The sequence below is a fragment of the Cynocephalus volans genome, chromosome 8, assembly GCF_027409185.1.
Source record: "Cynocephalus volans isolate mCynVol1 chromosome 8, mCynVol1.pri, whole genome shotgun sequence".
In the NCBI taxonomy this organism is placed as follows: domain Eukaryota; kingdom Metazoa; phylum Chordata; class Mammalia; order Dermoptera; family Cynocephalidae; genus Cynocephalus; species Cynocephalus volans.
In genome coordinates, this window is record NC_084467.1 from 34,781,164 (window position 1) to 34,800,658 (window position 19,495).

At 52.4% G+C, this 19,495-nt stretch overlaps 1 protein-coding gene across 1 annotated transcript in view; it reads right to left on the reverse strand.

Annotated features, from left to right (window-relative positions):
* Positions 1-465: 465 nt before the first annotated feature.
* SLC2A1 (solute carrier family 2 member 1) overlaps positions 466-19,495 on the reverse strand; it is a 30,053-nt gene continuing 11,023 nt past the window's right edge. Inside the window, exons 2-10 of the mRNA XM_063104584.1 lie at positions 17,391-17,486; positions 6,380-6,540; positions 5,975-6,215; positions 5,152-5,314; positions 4,872-5,059; positions 4,489-4,593; positions 3,911-4,012; positions 2,504-2,707; positions 466-2,127 (exon numbers count right to left, since the gene is read on the reverse strand). Of these exons, the coding sequence (XP_062960654.1) occupies positions 1,927-2,127; positions 2,504-2,707; positions 3,911-4,012; positions 4,489-4,593; positions 4,872-5,059; positions 5,152-5,314; positions 5,975-6,215; positions 6,380-6,540; positions 17,391-17,486 (1,461 nt within the window). The 3' untranslated portion in view covers positions 466-1,926. The remainder of the gene's footprint in view (positions 2,128-2,503; positions 2,708-3,910; positions 4,013-4,488; positions 4,594-4,871; positions 5,060-5,151; positions 5,315-5,974; positions 6,216-6,379; positions 6,541-17,390; positions 17,487-19,495) is intronic.

Below are 19,495 nucleotides of genomic sequence, written 5' to 3' on the forward strand. Positions count from 1 at the left end.
TGATAGCTCACGGGGCCCATACAAAGAACATGGTTCCTTTCGGGGGTCCGAGGGGGGGAGTTGGGGTAGGGGCTGTATAGTTTGTTAAACGCAGAGGTTTTAGCATATTTGCTATGAGACATCAGGCATATAACTTCTTCAAGCCTGTCAAGTGAAGATAACAAGACCTACTTCACATTAGAGGTAATTCATATCAAGGTTGACACACTCATAGCTATCATTTTTTTAACTATCAAATATTATGTCATGGAAATGCCTTGAATGCCAAGAATTCAGATTTTCTCTGGCTTATAGGGATCATACAGATTTTTGAGCAATAGAGGGCATTCATCAGAGGTTCTTAGAAGGGACTGGATCCTAAGTCAAAAAGTCTAAAGCCACTGCAGCGGTTGCAACTCCACTTCGTTCTCTCTCATGCCCATCCAAACCTCCCTACCCTCAATCCACAAGCATTTGAAAACCATGTATGTAACAACCAGCCATTTATATCTGTTTAGCTAAGTTACAGGAGTGAGGTGGTATATTTACAAGTTGGTTTCTCCAGATATACTATAACTTAGTGTCTGTATTTAATATTGACAACCAAAAAATATATATAAATATCTTCCATCTATACACAGCAGGGCAGGAGTGTCCATGTCTTCTTGAGCAGTGAGTTCTTAGCCTCCCATGGGCCCTCCTCTCATGGTGATCGTCTGGCTCTCAGTGCAAAGGAGACTAGAACTTGGCAGCCCGTCTGGCCCTTCTCTCCTCCCTGCACTCCAGTGCTCCCAACTGGTCTCAGGCAAGGAAAGATTAATTTGAGTGGTTGGGTTGGAAAAGATGGGAAAGGCTGAATCCTAATGCAGGCCAACCCCTAGGGCAGGGATGTGAAGTATGCATAAAGCAAATGTAATTCACAGGGCCTGGTTTTCCAAAGCCTTGCAGTTTCAAATATTGACTTTGCAAAGGACAGGAAATTTTCCCCAGGCTACAGTCTCTGTTGTAAGATAAAGAATTGTAACACAGCAAGGTTGCTGGCTCAAAGACAAAGGTTACTGATTAATATGTAAAGATACTGGGAAGTTGCTGTAAGAAAATGTTTCCTAAAATCAAGCTTTTGTTAGTGGATCGACTTAATTGCATTATAGAATGTTACCTTGCTTTTCTTACTGAATGTTACCAGCTTCTATTGTTAAACTTGTTAAGTTGTACTTAGCAAAAACCCCAACTATGTTTTCTTCCTGGAACTTCCTGGTCTGGAGAATAAATGTGGGAAGAGAACCCCAATTTGTGGTTAATTTCCCAAATGGAAGGAATGCCTCACTGTTGAGGGTTCTGGGAGATTAACCCCTTTTTGGGGCTTCTCACTGCTCAGAAGAGATGGGCTTTGAGTAATCTTTGGCGGCTCCGTCACCCAGGGGAAAAGGAGTGACAAATCCGTGGGAGGCAAAGCAACACAGGGAGATCCAGGCCTGCAGAAGGGGGTGGCCACAGCCACCTCCTGGGGTAGAAGCCTCGTAGTTCGTAGTTCAATTAGTGTGTCCTTGGTCATAGGTCCAGCCCTACAGATTAGCTTGGCAAAGAAGGCAAGTGTCTGGACAGGGCTTGATCCCCACTCTTAGGCACTGAGCCATTGGGGTGAAGCTTGGGGTATGAGTACAGGAGACTCTGGCTGATAAAAAAATAATAACAAAATCAGTAATAAAAAAATTATAAAACCCGTTGCTTGTCTGAATAGATTTGAGCAACAGTCTTGCTTTTGTTAAAATCTTGGAGCCATTATAAGTCCTGAATATTCTTCTAGACATCATTGCTGGCTGAAGAAAGGAGCCCAAGCCCGGCTCAGCTGAGATATGTCAGTTTGGAAGTGTCATGCAGCTGCCTGTGCTCCCAAGATACCCCTGGGGCTGCTGGAAGCAGGCCGGGCTGGTGGTGTGGGGCGCCTCACACTTGGGAATCAGCCCCCAGTGGGTTGAACAGCTCATCAGGTGTCTTGTCACTTTGACTGGCTCCCCCCTGCCGGAAGCCAGAAGCAATTTCATCGAAGGTCCGGCCTTTAGTCTCGGGAACTTTAAAGTAGGTGAAGATGAAGAACAGAACCAGGAGCACAGTGAAGATGATGAAGACGTAGGGACCACACAGTTGCTGAAAGACAGACAGATACACTTGGTTGGAGTCATGACCCTACATCCCGGCTGTAGGACTTTGGATAAGCCACTTTATCTCTGTGCCTTTGATCTGGAAAAGGGAATACCCACCTACCACCGAGGGATGCTATAATGATTAAATGAGACTGTGTTTGCATCTGGCACATAACAGGCTCCAAGAGCACCATTCAAAGCTAGGCAAAAAACCCTGGAGCTGAGGTCAATGTTCTCAGCCAGGTAACCTGGGTTTCCGAAACCCAATTTCCTCCTCAGCATGATTCCTAAAGAGAATGCTGAGAGAGCACTTTGCGCAGCACTATGGGGTCATGCATGCAAACCAGAAATAGTGAGTATAGCAAAAATGGGGTTCTTACCTCCACATACTGGAAACACATGCCCACTATGAAATTTGAGGTCCAGTTGGAGAAGCCAGCAACGGCAATGGCAGCTGGGCGAGGACCCTGGCTGAAGAGTTCAGCCACGATGAACCATGGGATGGGTCCAGGGCCCACTTCAAAAAAGGCCACAAAGCCAAAGATGGCCACAATGCTCAGATAGGACATCCAGGGCAGCTGCTCCTGTTGAGGGTGACAGAGAGGGGAAAGGTTAGACTCAGTTGTGATGGATCCTCAGAGGAAACTGACTGAAGCTGCAGAAGCAGTCCAGAGGCTAAGAGCTCAGGGCTGGAAGGCAGGAGGCCTGGGGCTAATCCTGGATTTGCTTGTGCCCTAGGTACCCTGCATTGGGTTTCAGTTTCCTCATCTGGACAAAGTAATTTAAGTCCTGCAAGTGATTTAAGGTGGTTGCAAACCTGAGTCCATCCTCTGGGAGTGGTAATGTGGTGTGCATGCCAGAGGTGCTAAGAGGCCCCTGTCCCCCGGTCCCCTGGGTCTGGCTGCAGAGCAGTCAGCCTGCAGAATGATGTAAAAGAACATTCCTAAGTGGAGATGAACTCAGGTTATAAGGTTTTTAACGTGTGCAGCTCAGGCTGGCATGGAGTAGGCAGTAGGCATATGGATCTACGTATAATCATTTTTCTTGAGGAGGTCACAGTAGAAAAGTTACAGACTTTAGTTTTGACCTCAGATCTGCCACTTATCACTTGCTGCATGCCTGACCTCATGTCAATCACTGGACTTTCCAAACCTAGGTTCAGCTCTAAAATGAGTGTGATGGTGCTTTCCTTGCCCAGAGATTGGACAAATGAGTGTTCATGTGTGTGAGTGCCTGGCACAGGGTTATCACAGTTGTTATAGTCACAGGCTTGGGGCCAGCAGACTTGAAGTGGATTCCTGGCTTCATCCTTTATCTGACATGTTGCTATTGCTAACCTCACTGGGAGGTTTCCTCACCCAGGAATAGAAATAATAACTGAATTACACCTCCAAGTTGTGAGAACTGGGTGAGACAAGGCATGTTTCTGCACCTCTCTGGGGAAGATGGTAATACTTTCTAAGGTTGTCGTGAAGATGAACCAAGGCTGTAGGTGAAGGCTTTGAAAGGTTTAATATTGGGCAAGACAATTCCCTGGGGAGATGAGAACTTGGGGTCTTGGGACAGAAAGCAGGGAGGAGCAAGTTCAAAACAGATGTCAGTGGGATGGAAGGAGATGACCTCAGGAGCCAGAAGGTCAGACCCAAGCCCAGGGGGGCAGAACCAGGGAAAGTATAACCCCACCTGGGCTGCCAGGCTGGGGTTGAGACAAGAATTTGGGATCTGAAGCCTAGGTGAGCTTCCCACCCCTTCAACCCCTGCCTCACCCTCCAGAACGTGAAACTCACCAGCAGTGCCAGCGCGATGGTCATGAGTACGGCACAGCCCGCCATGCCAGCCAGGCCTATGAGATGCAGGGTCCGACGGCCGGCTCGCTCCACCACAAACAGCTGTGGACAAATAGAGCATCAAGGCCACCCCTGCTTGGTGCCCCTTGGAACCCACCCACCCAGAGGTTAGCCCTGTCAGCTGGGAAAGCCACATGGCACTGCAAAGACCAGTGGGGAAGACAGTATCACCTCCTCCCTGGGGCTTGGCTTGGGGGCCAAATTGGGGGGGAGGAGCAGAGAGCTGGCTCCAGAGCCAGATAGCAGTATAGGAGTGAGAGGTGGCCCTGGCAAGGCAGCCAGCTGAGCATCCTGGCTGTGACCTTGGGTGAGCCATTTGCCATTTTACTTCTCTGAGCACCCGTGTCAGCTGTGTGAAGTGAGTAACAAGCCTCCCAAGTTGTTGAGGATGAAATGAGATAGCACTCATGCAGCATGTGACACATGCCTGGCTCTGAGTGAATGCTGCAATTATGTCATGAGGCCCCAAGGCCCTGAGCTAGACCTTGGCTGCTGACTGACAGCAAGCAAAGACTCACCGACAAGACAGTGAAGGCCGTGTTGACGATGCCAGAGCCGATGGTGGCATACACAGGCTGCTCTACCCCTGCCTTCTCGAAGATGCTCGTGGAGTAATAGAAGACCTGCCAGACAGAGAAATCGTTGGGGCTCAGCTGGGTGCTTTGTCCTTCCCCTGCCTCTGTACCAGTGTGTGTGGGACACAGAGTAAGTCATGAATAAGGGGGACAAATATGCCTCGGGCAGATGGACACTGCACCAGTAACCTTATGGGTTTTGGTTCTAAAGGGAAGCTACTCCTTTGGCAGAGGCTTATTTGTTGTCTTACGTTGGTATTTGTACACAGTACACACTTGACCACAGGCTTTGGCTGGGGCCACAGGAAAGGGTTGGGGACACTCACAGCATTAATGCCCGACAGCTGCTGGGACAGTTGCAGCACCACGGCAATGAGGATGGGCTGGCGATAGGTGGTTGAACGGAACAGCTCCAGGATGGTGACCTTCTTCTCCCGCATCATCTGCCGACTCTCCTCCTTCATCTCCTGCAGGTCCTGGGTCACATCGGCTGTCCCACGCAGCTTCTTCAACACTGGGGGGACCAGAGAGAAGGTGCGGGGGGCTCAAATTGGGCAGGAGGCCAGGGTTCAGGGAGTGGGGAGGAGGGCAGGGCCCTGCCCGTACCACTCTTGGCCCGGTTCTCCTCGTTGCGGTTGATGAGCAGGAAGCGGGGGCTCTCGGGGCAGAAGGGCAGCAGGATGCTCTGCAGCAGGGCTGGGATGAAGATGATGCTCAGCAGCAGGGGCCACAGCTCTGCATTGCCCATGATGGAGTCCAGGCCAAACACCTGGTGGGAGCAGGGTCTGTGAGCGCCCTGTCCCAGCCCCAACACCCACCCCCATCCTACCACGGTGGCCTTCCCTGCTTTGTGTCCACTGCTGCTGCTCTGGAGACTCTGCCACTAGCATGAGGCTTGACCTCTCTCAACCTCAGTTTCCTCATCTGTAATGTGAGGTAAGTAGGATATACCTCCTAACACTACTACTACAGGACAAATGACAAGGCTACAAATGTACCCGGCACAGAGGATGAGGGCTGCTACTGTGCCACAGGAGGACTTTGGGGACAGGGCAGGGGAAGCCTTCAGAAACAGGATATGGTGTGAGTAAAGGCATAAAGGCCTGGGGGCAGAAGTGAGCCCAGCATGTTGAGGGAACAGTGGGGCCCCTGTGGTTAGATGCCCAGAAGAAAGGAAAAGACATGGCTGAGTGGCTGGGATGAGAAGGGTCAGGTCATCTTGCTCTTCTCCTGGGGGAGCCCTCGGGAGGACTGTGAGTGGTGGCATGTTCTCTGGGACCTGAGTACCATGAGGCTGTCCTTTGCAGGGCTGTGGAAGGCTGAGTGGACATCTAATCAGAGAAGCCCCACCCTGCTGGACACCAACCCAAGAGCCATTGAAGCTGTGGGAGGGGGCAGGTTGGGGCACACAGACCCAGCCTTGGCTTACCTGGGCAATGAGAATGCCGATGACGATGCCCAACTGGTGCAGCGTGCCTAGGGCCCCACGAAGAGATGTGGGCGACACCTCCCCCACATACATGGGCACGAAGCCTGTGGTCAGGCCACAGTACACACCGATGATGAAGCGGCCCAAGATCAGCATCTCAAAGGACTTGCCCAGTTTCGAGAAGCCCATGAGTACAGCGGACACGAAGGCCAGCAGGTTTATCATCAGCATCGAATTCCGCCTGGGCGGGGGGAGGTGTCACAGGTCAGGCGGGTCCCTGGACCCCTTCAGACCCCCAGGAGCTAGGTCATTCTTTGATAATACTCCAGAACAGGCAGGAAGTCTGCCCCACCTCCCACTCCCCTCTGGGACTCCCTGGGCAAGGCCAGCACCTCTCCCACTCACCGTCCAAAGCGGTTAACAAAAAGGCCCACAGAGAAGGAGCCAATCATGCCCCCGACGGAGAAGATGGCCACTGAGAGCGACCAGAGCGTGGTGAGTGTGGTGGGCACGATGTGCTCCCCATAGCGGTGGATCCACGTCTGGTTGTAGAACTCCTCGATTACCTGCAGAAGAAGGAACAGCTCAGGTAGGCGAGCCACGGCCAGGACCCAGTTTCCCTTTTCTCTTTGCGCCCCTCCCTCAGAGAGGGAGAGGGCCTAAGGCCACAAACTCTCTGCTTGTTCTTGAGCCAAGTCCTCTTTTTGTGGGCCTCAGTTTCCCCAGGTGAGAAACAAGGGGTTGGGCTCCGTCTCTGAGAGCCTCGCCAGCTCTCACACTTCCCCAAGGTGTAGATTCCAGTGCCCTGTAGTTTCACAGGCTCCACATGACTTGCTGGGGACAGTGGCAAATGACCAATGGTGGAAGTCCAGGCACAGAGAAGAGAGATGTGCAGAGAGAAAACACTCCTTCCCACTTGCCCCTTTTCTCTTCTCCTCCCCATCCATGCCCTTGGGCCCCAGCTCCTGCCACCAGGGCCCTGTCCCCAAACCCCTGCTGGGGAGGAAGCAGGATGGACGTGTTCTACCATTCCAGAGGCCCTGTGGGAAGTGCAGACGCGCTGACTCTGCACTGGGCCTGACATGACGAGCTCACACACCCTCCAGACATGCTCATAACACTCACACTGCCGCTTTTTATCCCCCAGGCCCAGCTCCCTTGCAGCTGGCCTGGCAATGTCACCTGGAAGGACCTATGGCCTCCTCCCCTCATCCAGGTGCCCAGCTGGGAGGTATGGGGAAAGTCTACAGACAAGGAAGAAGTTCCAGGAACTGGAGACACCTGTCCTAGTACAGACCTGCCTACTAGCCCTGCCCCCAGCCTGGGGAGGACCTGGCCAGATCCCAGGTATGTGGCAGGCGGGCAGCACCGGTTCTGCCTGAGCACACTCACCATACTCTCAGGCAACACAGACACACACCCAGTGCCATGGACTGGCCAGACCCACCCAGCCACACGTGTGGCCAGGTGCAGGCCCAAGTATCAACAAAGCTTCCTGTGCGCACGCGCGCGCACACACACACACACACACACAATTGTGCTCATACAATCTGAATATTCCTGGCTTCCGCCAGTCACGAACCTTCATGCCCCTCTTCCCTTCGTCACTTGCAGTTCAAACTGAATTCCATGTAAGCTGGCCCATCCCAACACCCCACCCCCTGCTGCAAGTTCACGCACGCAGCAGTATGCAGTCTCTTAGCCTCTGTCACCACTGCCCTTGATCCTCCCTACCCCTCCCATGTCACAGGAGTCTGGCAAAAGAAGATGCTGTGGTCAGCCACACTTGTCAAAGGGGAAATGAAGGCCCACAGTCCCCAGAATGCCTACTGAGTATGCTGGACCTGCCCCATGGTGCCTTCCTTCTAGTGGCCCTGGATCCTTGGCCTTAACCATCTTTATCCCTGCCCTGCTGCCACGACCTTTCCAAGTCTAGAGACATTGACAGAGGCCAGGCTCCAGGGGGTTGGGATAGGTTGACACTGGAGAGGCAGCCCTAAGGATCTACTTGTCTGTTCCAGGGAAGTCAGACAGTACAGTATTTAGGAACCTGGGCTCTGAATCCAGACAGACCCAAATTCAGATCCTAGTGGGCAAGTTATTTCATCTCTGAGTTTTAATTGCTACATTTCTAAACTGGAGATTTTAGCAGTGCCTACTTCATAGTATTGCAAGGGAAGCAGTGAAACATACTTGAGAGCTTCTACAGTTCCTGGCACCATCACCCCTAAAAACATCCCACACACACTGGTACTGGCCCGAAGGCAGTGCAGACCACTGACAAAGTTGATCTAAGCCTTCTTCCCACAATTTGAAATCAAGGCTTCTGCCAGGTATCAATCCAACCTCCCTACCTACCTCTCATCCTCCCTCCTATCCTCAGTGCATCGGCCCCACCTTCGCTCTCCACACACCATTTCGCCACCCCTCCATGCCTTTGAGATGCTGTTACTCCTGCCTGGAGGGCTCACTTTGCCTTACCGCTGAAACCTTTTGAGATCCAGCTCAAAGGTTTCCCTGACTCCCAGGAGTCTGTCCTCCCTGAGGACAGGGACCTGAGCTGATTCACACCAGGGCCTGTCCCAGAGTCAGTGCCAGGGAGACCTGGTGAGTGAATGGTGGGGGAATCAGTGAATAAAAGGTCTTAGGCTCTCCTCCTAGAAACCCTCCATTCTGCTGGGGGTAGAGAGAAGGCAGATTTTAACAAAACAAAACACGAAGTGCTTGTGTTCTTCAAGGGACAAAACCAACCCCAGAGGAGGACTGGCTGAGAATGGTAATGCCCCATTTATCAGGTTCTACAGAGAACAAGCTGTTCTGGATAAGGGAACTGTCCAGATAAATGACGCTCACCCCTCTGAGGGCCCAAACTTTCCTGAACCATCACTGGGGTGGAAGTCTTTCTTCCTCTTGTCACTCTCACTTTGTTGGCCTGAGCAAGGAGACCTATGAGCAGGGCTCCAGGGCAATGATGTCCTTGTGGCTCTAAAGGGGCAAGGAGAGTTGTTGTCCCTGTGCTAACTGGCCCCTGAGGGCATTCTCGGGGTCTTCCCCCACTCCTCTGTGGTTCAGAGGCTTGTCTCATACAACTCTCCATACCCCTTTTAAAATTTGCCAAGGAGTCAGCTAATGGAACTTGTTTGAGTCGTGTGCAAAGAAAGAATAAATCAGTGCTGAGAAAGGGCTTAAACTACCTAAAGGAGCTTTGTGATGCTGAAGTTTCTGTTTGGCAGCTCAGGTCTTTAACTCTCTCCTTGAGATGTTGATAAGAGGACTCTGTGTAAATGAAATGTCATCAGAGCCCCCCTCTCCCCACCCCATCCCAGTTAAGTCTCCTGCCTATGGTCACACTGTCAGAGGGACCAAACCTTGTTCATGATTGGCTCCTCCATGGCTCACTAGCCCCTCTGCTGCTCAGCCCACTTCATGGGGTTGAAGAAGGGTGAGCAGCCAGCCTCCTTCACTCTAACTTTGGCTCCAGACTCATCCTCTCAACCATCCAGCAGCACTTCCTGGCCAGGCTGAGACTGCAGGGGGTTTCTGCCTCTTAATCTGGTGCTTGACATTTCTGGGAAGAAACCATGCCTGGTTTTCCATTCCTGCTTCTGCTTTGGGGGCTCTCTGTCCTCTCCTCCCTGGGGGTCCATATGGGACTCCAAGCTAAACTTTGGCCCAGGAAAGACAGAGGGTCCCTGGAGAATCAGAAGAACACTATGTGGAGAAGAGTTCTGGGGTCACCTCTTCCACCCAGTGACTGCCCTCAGCATCCATCCTAGAAGTGTCTGGGTACTGCTAAGGGAAGAAAAGCCTATTGACTACTTCCCTAACAGGATCCCACAGATCCAGTCTCCACAAAGCCACTGGCAGCCTCCTCAGGCCTGGCTCGCATTTGAGGGGAGGCCTGGCACATGCCTGTTCTGAACGCCCCAGCTCACAGGCCTATCACAAGCCTGGGCATTACCCCAGATGCTGCCACTGTCCCTATATCCAACCATCACCAGGTCCTGTTGATTCTGCCTCCTGATGTGTCCAACTTCTCTACTGCAGCACCAGCCTATTGACTTCCCATTCAAAGCCAGATCCTGCTTCCCACAATTAGTTCCTCCCCAGTCTGGCAGTCAGAGCTCTGAACGTCAAACGCACCAGGCCCAGCGGTTCTTCTGCTTCTCTGCTCCCTGCCCCCCGCACTCACAACCTCTTCACCCTGCTGAGGGGTCCACGTGAGTGTACACAAGCTGGGGAGAAAGGGAAGGGTCCTGCTCAGTTCCAGGGGGGATTGTCATGGCATTGGCCTGTCTAGAGCTGAGGGGGCTATTAGAGATCTCTGTCTAAGCCAGAGGGCAGAGAGGCCCCTGAAGACACTGGGGACTCATGTGGAGTAGCCGGTCAGCTCTGGGCAGTGAGATCCGTTAGACTGGACTGGATGTTTTCCAGTACAAAACTATTCCTCACTTGGCAGCTGTTCTGGGGACAAGGGGGCAGCCTGTACGTGCTTAATTAAGGACATCTTGGGAATTCCCACACTGCCCCCCCTACCCACCTTGGCCAGGCAACTGTGGGTGAGGACCACACGTCTCCGTCTACAGGGAAGTTCTGACTTCCTCTCTGCGTCAGGTAATGTCTGTGTCAGGCTTGCCACCTGGCACACAGAATAGCCATTACTGTCATCACTGTTGTTCTCTCAGGGAGAGGAGCCACCACCTTCAGAGCAGCATTAGGGACAGGGTTTTCCACTTTTAAACTGCTGGAAGACAAATCGCTACCCTAAGGAATATATAGAGTAAGGAAGAACCTGAAGGAACCAGGGGCCTACCTCAGGGAGCAAAGCTCTGTCTTCAGACCCTGCCTAGATTCCCCTGGAAGAGGGACCCAGCAGGTCTACAGCCCCAGAGGGCAGAGGCCCTAGGACCAGACTTCAGATCAGGGGACGGAAGAGCTTTCTAGGCTCTAGAGGATGAGGTTGCCCACCTTACAAGGTGGTGAGTTCCCTGTCAGTGGGGAGCACGTGAGTGAAGGTGATCTAGAGCAGGGACTGGCAAGATTTTAAGTAACAGGCCAGATAGAACAGATTAGGTAGGGTGTGGGGGCTACCTATGGCCCCTGTCACTTAGTTTTCTTGTTTTTTCCCCCCAACACTTTAAAAATGTAAAAACCATTCTTAGCTCACGCACCAGGAAAAAACAGGCTGCCGGCTGGATGTGGCCCTTCTGCCAAACCCTGATCTGGGATTCTAGACTATTGCCAAGAGGCTCATCTGGGAGAAGGGGTACATGTTTTGGTCTCAGCATCCTTCCCTGTAGACAATCCTGCACCCCAGGAGGCCTGGGTCTTCTAGATCATCCCCAGCACGCCAGGGCAGTGAGTTAAGGCTCCTTCTCCATCCTTCCCCATCTCTACTAGATTTACTGTGGGGATGAAGGGGTTAAACAGCCAGCCAAGCTTCCAGCTCCAGTTAGAAGGAGGAAAGGGCCAGTTTGTCCAGCTCAGTCCCTCAGCCTGGCCCTGGCCCTGACCTGTTCCCTGCTTCCCCCTCCCTCCCAGTTGGGGCTGGTCCCCACGTCTCCCCTCCCCCAGCCCAGCCTACAGCTTATGTCTCCATAGCAACCCTCAGCCACACCCCAGGGGCAGCTGGGAGCTCAGGGCCAGATGCTCCAGGTGGGGCTGGGCAGATAACCCTGCCCACAGGGTCCCCAGGGGCCTCTCTGGGGCCTGGGGGAAGAGGCCCAGGTTGGAGCTAGAAGCTGGGCCCCAACCCCACAGCAGAGGATCCACCCAGCATGCTTCTTGGAAGACCACCCAGGCTGCTTCTCAGAATAGCCTGACACGGCTTGCCTCCAAACCAAGGGCAGGCCTTTGCTCTGGCCATAACAGCCTCCTCATGGTCTCTGGTCTCTGGGTCTCGCCTGCAAGCAGAGGGACCTTCATCTCACCATGGCAGCCCCACCAAAGCTTTTCTTAATTCTCAGGATGAAGTGTCTCCTCCACCCACACTATGACTCAGGAACCCTTCCTCTAGCAGACAGAGCCGACTCCCACATGCAACCTAGACACCCCACACCTCTGCACTTTCACTGTGCTACCTCTCACGCTTGTGCTTAGTCACCTTGCAGATCATGTGCAGATACTCCTCTGGAAAGTCTTCTTGATAACTGCCCCTCCTCTATTACACTGGCTCTCACCCCCCAGAGGACATCTGCTAATGTCCAGAGACAATTCTGGTTGTCACATTGGCTACTGGCATCTAGTGGGTAGAGGCCAAGGACGCTGCTAAACATCCTACAATGTGCAGGACAGCCTCCCACAACACCAAAGAACAATCCAGCAAAACCGTCAACAGTACTGAGGTTAGAAAGCCCTGCTCTGTGGACCAAGTACCTTCTCCCTCCCCCTCCGCTCGCACTGTGCCTGTCCACACTTCCATCACTGCCCTTAGACAGCTAACTACAAGGTACCGTGCACTCCCTCTCGACTAAACTTCAACACGGGGATGGTCTCATTCATCTGTGTCACGGGTGCCCAGCACAGGGCTGGAGGTAGAGAGAATCGACACCAATTGACCAACAAGCCATAAATCTAACTGAGGGGCTTAAGAGATGATGTGGCGGTGAAGGGTGTGATGGTCTAAGAGATTGTGCAACCATGTGTGGGAAACTACTGAGCTGTCTGTACATGACTGAGCTTGACTCAGCTCTGGAGTCAGAGCACAAGGGCCAGCTAGGTAGCAGGTGTGGATGTGTGAGAGGGTGTTAGGTGCATATCTCTGACTAGGTCCATGTTCCACAGTGGTCAGGGGGCACAGACTGGAGCCAGACTCCCTGGATTCAAATCCCAGCTCTGCCACTTACTAGCTGTGTGGTGTCCTTGGTTTAACTGCTTAACATCTTTGTGCCCCAGTTTCTTATAAAACAAGGATTATGGTGCCTACCTAACATTTATTATGAGGAACAACTGAACTACTATTTTTAAAGCATTTAGAACAATGCCTTGCACACAGTAAGTAAACCCTTACTTAAGGGTTTGTAGGAGTGGTGATGGGCAAAGGGGAGAGGGGACCCAGAAGTCTTTGGATCTAGACAGAGATAAGGAGAGGCTGCCTGGAGAGGCTGCCTGGAGCCTAGAGCCCAGCTCAGCCTGAGGGAACAGAAGGCTTGGGGTGAGAGGCAGGTCTTGCCTCCAGCTCTGTCCAGCTCTTTCACTCACTAAGCCAGACCAGGTTCCTCCTCCATCAGGAGTCAGGACAGTTGAGCCAATGGGATGTCGGGCCCCTCCCAGTCCAAACTCTCTGGGTTCTGAGGATGCATCATTCTTAGACATGTCTGACACTGTCCTCGGCCAGGAACTCGTGGTTTCTCAGTGGCCTTTAGTCATCTTTGTTGGCAATTTAGCCATTTGGGCGGGGAGAGAGGGAGATCTCAGATTAGCCCAGAATGGTGGTCAGGATGCCCCGTTCATTTACTCAGTCCCTCTGTGCCTGGGATGGCCTCTTCTGCTTCCTTCCTCCTCCCCCCAGGGGAGGGGCTACCAGCAGGGATGTCACAGGGATTTCATCACCACTCACAGTGTGGAGTGGGGCCAGGGTGCAGGCTGGGGGAGGCCTCTCGCTCATCCTCTCACTCTCCAGGTGACCTCATCTAGCCTCAGTTTCCTCATCTATAAGAGGGGGAAGATAATTTCAGCCCGCCTGCTTTGTAGGGCTGCTGTGAGGAGATGATTTATAGGGAGGTGCTTTGTAAACACTTAAGATAAGATTATGATTAATTAACCACTTCCAGGAGGAAGCCCTTTGGGGCCTGTTTTATGGAAGAGGGCAAGTTTCTGGCAATTAACCGCAGAATTGACGTCTTTACCACTAGTGGGACAAAGTCCCTTCTGGAGAGTAGGCAAACCATGGTGAACCCAATACCGTCTCCTAAGAGAAGTTCTTCTGCACAGATGAGGGAAGATGGTGTGTCCCGCATGGGCAGCGGGAAGTGCACATCGGTGGGGCGCTTCCCAACACGGCAGCTTTACAAAAGCCGTTCCCACTGGCTGGATACCTGCCCTGCTGCCCCTCCTGCCCCATGGGGCCAACTTGCTCTTCCAGGTCTAGATCGGCTGCCAAGTCCTTCACAAAGCCCTTCCTGTCTCCCCCACCCCAGCATTAGTTATTCTCTCCTGTTTGCTCTCACAGCACCTCAAAGTCCTCCATTAACAACACTCTGGCTTTTTCCAAGGGGTCTCCCCCAACCCTCTGGATGCTGAGTCCTCGCAGGGCAGGGGCAGGGTCCAGTACAGACCATGTACAAGGCAGCTCCCTGAGGGCCAGGATGTGCCTGCTATGTTCACAGCTGTATCCCTCCCCCGCCTAGGACAATATCCACACACAGTGGATGCTCAGTAAGTCCTGGTTGAATGGAAGTGCTGCCAGGACCGAATCATTGTGCTGTCTTAGGACAGTGCCTTTGGTGCCCACCCAGGCATGGCAGTCCCTCTGCCCTGTTACTACACATCAGCTCTGAGCCACACCTTCTTACTCTTTTATCCCTCTATCCTCTCTTCCCATATATTAAATCGATTACTTCTAATCTGCTCCTGGTTGGAAAAACTCCCGCCAGGCCTGGGAGAATTGTTTGTAAAGTGCGAGCATAAACAGACTGAGTGCCAGGTGCTGCCCCCGGAAACGCCACCGGGTTTCAGTGTGTACTTTCAATTCTGGCCATTCAGGCCTCCAGCTTTGGTCTTCAGAGGCTGTTTTCTGACATGACCTTTGGAGAAGTGCCCACAAATACTCCTATAAATGCAGTTTACAGCCTCAGTTGGGCCCTTTGAGCTGCCTACCAGTCCTTATATGATGCCCTGGTCAGCTGTTGTACCTGTTTTCCATAGCAGTTCTAACCCCTCGCCTAGTTCCAAAGGTGAACTTCATTCTAGATTTGTCTACATCCTCAACCTCAGAAGTGTTTTTAGTTCTTCCTAGCCAAATGCAGCCCCTTCACTCCTGCTCCCACACCTGCCTCTTGGAGGAGCACCCCCCGCAAAAAATGTTCCTGATTTTCACCCTCTCCTCCTCTTCTGATTCCTTAAAACGTGTTTAAAAAGGAAGTCTTCAATTCTTAACTTTTCTCCATCTTCGGTCTAAGGAACAGACCCAAGGTGTAAGTGCCTACTGTACATCTCCAGCGGTGTCACACCAAATCTCAATTCCTGCACATCCCATGGCCACCTATCAGCTCCTCCCATACCTGCTCCACCCAAGCCAGAAACCCAGAAGCCATTCTTAAACGCTTCTCCCTTGTTCTCACACTGAGGTGATGACCCAGTCCCGTCTGTCTTCCTTCCCAGGGTTTGTCTTCATACCACTAGGACAACAGCAGCTTCCTCACTAGTTCCCCTGTCCTGAGTCTCATGTTCTCAGATCCACCCCACCGCACCAGATGCGTGAGTCATTTTCCTAAAATGCAAATCTGATCATATCCGTCCTTCTCATTGGGTCCTATTGTCTTCACTCTGAAGTCCCCACTCCCAGCTCAGCCTACGTGCTGGTGCCCACAAGCCATTGTGTCTGAATGTGTCATGCCATGCCATGCTGGTGGTTGGATATTTTGCAGATTAAATCTATCCACAGGGCACTTTGTGGTCCAGCTCTGGCTTCATTGTTGGGTTCCCAACTTCTCCTCTCCTCCTGTGCACCCTAGTGACACCTTTACCGAATGCCAGGTTTTCTCTCCTCTGGGCATTTTACTGCCACCTTTGCAGGCCCCCTGCTCATCCAGCTCTGTTCTGTTTCTGAAGAACACCTCTACACTGACCTTACAGTCCTAGTTCTGGCATGAACTCACTGTGTGATCACAGTCAAGATGTCACTCAATCCAATAGTTTTCAACTTTGGGTGCACATTAGAATCAGTCAGGAAGCTTTTAAATTCAGTGCCCAAACAGCATCCCAGACCAATTAAAGCAGCATCTGGGGGTGTCCAGGGGACCCCCATGTGCAACCTAGGTGGAGAGCTCAACCTCCTGTTCCCTTCTCGCCTGTCTTACAGACTTTCCTTCTGTAAGGATTCCCAAAGGGAGCCAGCTCTGAAGCACACATCTTGGCAAGAGCTGTTCAGAGCACTTAGCAAAAGCAGGGCTTGGAGTTGATCCAAGCATGGGCCCACGGTTGCCACGTCAGGTGCGCTTGGAAAAGTTCTGTCACCTCCGCTTCAGCTGAGCATGACTCAGCAGGCCAAGGCTTCCTGGTGACCTGCTCCCTGCACTGGGCGTGGCCCCCACAGCCAACCTCTACCTTTGTGGAAGAAGGCCAGCTCTGACTTCAGACGCTGCCCGGTCTCCAGTTCCCCCAAACAGGCCCCTGATGCTCGGGAGCTAGCCACACTCACTTCTCAGCCTCACCCGTCTGGACAATGAATGTGGTCCTGACAGGACTGTCCACTCTCGTCCTGTCCTCCCTGAGAAACTACAGATTTTTAAACTGACAAAGCACCTGGTGATGACAGCCTGAGGTTGTGAAAATAACAGAGCTTGGCTTCTGACTCCACTATTCAATAGTTATGTGACCTTGGGCTGGCTGGTCATTTCATCTGTCCGGGCTTCAGTTTTCAGGTCTATGAAATGGACACCACCACCCAACGTCATAAACACATGCAAAATGCCTGGAACAGAGGAAGGACTCAGTCATACTTTCCTTTACTGCCCCGACCCCCTTTTCTTCTTCTCTCCTCTCTAGAGCAAGTAGGCTGGGCTGGAGGGGATTGCCAGGGTCTCTTCCAGTCCTGACATTCAAGTGAACAAGTGGGGACAAATCTGGGATGTGCTGCAGGGAGAAGGAAAACAGCACAGACCTCCACCCCCTGCGGTTCCCTAGGGCAAGATGACATTTTTGCTTTGACTAGCACAGAGCCTCCAGGGAGAGGACCTAGAACTGGGAGCCTTCCAGGGGAGGGTGCTCTGAGGGGATGGGCGTGAGCACCAGCTCGAGGACCACCTGGGGAGAAGTGTTGGATACCAGCTCTATCTCTGACTAGCTGGGTGATGTTGGCCATTTTCCCACCCGCACCATAGGAATGGTGACTGTCTTCTGCCTGCCAGCCTTATAGGGCTGCAGTGAGCATCAAGCGACGCAAGCACCACAAAAGCCCTCTGTAGCCCCAGAATGCCACATAAATGCACCATCATTACTCTCAGCACTGCCTGGATTCTAAACGTCTGTGTTGGGTGGGAGGTTGGTCAAGATGACCTATAAAGACCCCTAGATTCCATGGGCCCTGAGATTCTAGAATTCTGCAGCCAAGAGCATATGACACGGTCATGGCCAGAAAATTGGCTGAGGAGGCAGATAGAGAGCTGATGTTCGATGACCCTGACACCCAGGTGACAGTGTGAGTGTGTGGAGAGCAGGGAGTAAGCTGGTGAGCTAAGGATGGCACAGTACTCACCTTCTGGGGGGCATTGATAACCCCAGTGTTGTAGCCAAACTGCAGGGAGCCGAGCACTGCCCCTCCCACAGCCATCATGAGGCGACCCGTCAGCTTCTGCAGAGAAACAAACCACACAGTTACAGGCATGTCTGGGCCTAGGTTACTACAGGGCAGGGCCTGGCTGGCAGGTTCCCATGTTCAGATATCTTGCCCGGCTCCTTACACCACACCAATCCTTCTCCCAGTAAAGTTGGCCACTTCCTGACCTCAGGTGCCCAAACCAGCCCAGCTGACTTCTAGACATTAGGCTGGCCAGACCTTTTCTGGAGGAGAGAAGGGAATTAGGGTCTTTTCTCTCTGTAGTTAGGTCTTGGCTAGAGAGGGAGAGGCCTTGGATTCTCTGGGGTCTCATTCCCCTGGTGGAGCCACACCTGTGATCCAGGTGGCTTCCAGATTCTCTGACTGGCAGACCCAGGAACCAAGCCTCCTATGCAAGTTGTTTGGGGTGGGGTGGGGGGGGACGGCGCACGAATTATGCGGTAGGAGCAACACAGATGGATTTGGAGCCAAAGTTGCCGGCTTCTGATTTTAGTCCCTTTGCCAATTTGCTTGGTGGATTCCATTAGGCTAAGTCACCTGCTCCACTCCTCCCCTCAACCTCCATTTGCCTGTCTGCAAAATGGGAACAGTCATGCTAGTCAGCACTGGAGATGTGGTCCCGCACTGCCCTTCCTTCCTGCCATTCACAGAGCAGGGAATCAAGCCTTGAGAGGGAGACAAGTTCCAGATATCACTCAGGGGTCTGCTGCAGAGCCAGGGCTAGAACTCAGGGCTCCAGACTCCCCACCCAGTGCCCTTCGCAGCAACGCTCCCCCAACCACGAGCTTCTCAGGGTTTTTGGACACAGATGACATATCAGCCAGGAATGTGCTTTGGAAAAGTACATGACATGAGGCTAGGAAGTGTGGGGGCCAAGGTGTTTCCATTGGCAAAGGGCTGGGGGAGAAAAAGGGCGATATACTCTGTCCCCTGGAAACTGAGGACGTGACAGCTGCAGGAGGGGAAAAGGAGAGCAGGTGGGAGGGTGCTGCTCACACACAGGTGAGGGCAAGGTCAGCAAGGCGTCCACCTTGCTAGGGAAAAGTAGGGAATTCTTCCTGGCTTTTAAAATGAGAAAGCCAAGAGATGCAGCATTAGGCAGGTCCTTCACTGGTGCAGGAGATTGGAGCCAGAAAGGCTCATAGAGAAAGCAAACGACTGGCATTCACTATGTGCATCCCAGCGGGCTGGGCGTGGAGGGAAGCCTCAGCTTGGCCACGGCCTTGCTGTGGGTCTCTGGACCTCGGTTTCCCCACAGAACGCAGAAGCGGCCCTGACTACAAGATCGTCACAGATAGTACTGGGCATAGCTGTTAACCAGACATGTTCTTAGTATGTTTTGTCCAGTCTCTAGAAGTCATCAGGGCAACGATTGTGAAAGCCAAGGTTCTCATATCAGAGGCTGAGGAAGAGGAGACTTCGGCCTGGCCCGAGCACATAGTCAGACCCCATTCTATGTCAGAGTGCTGGGTCCTTCCTTCCCACTGGTCATTCCACCTGGCCCCTCCTTGGCTAACCTTGGATATTCATCCTCCATGCTGGGGCTTTCCTGGTGCCATGGAGGGCTGCTCTAGGTCTTGTCCTTTATGGCTAGCTCAAAAGACACCCCCTGCCAGCACGTCCTGGTGCTGCCCTGCAAAGTCTCCCTTCTCTCAACTCTCTAGGGAGTTTTCAGCCCCAGGGCTGTTAGTTCTGAGTGGGTAGTGAGCACCTGACTAACCTCTGGTGGGCCCTAGCCAGGCACTGCACCCTAGTCATAGGGTGACCACTGGGGTGAAAGAAGAGGCTGAGTAAGGCACTAAAGCATCAGCAGGAGATCACAACAAACAGTGCTGTGGCCCCCAGCATATCCTGGGCTTTGTCTGGTGCATTAACTCTGGTTTATCCAGAGTGTGATACTTATGGTACGCAACATTCGTATTTTTCTCGTACACACTAGAATAGATATAAAACTAGCAATGCAAACCTGTGATTTAATAAAATGTGCCATAGCTATATAATATAATCATAAGAATAAAGCTCTT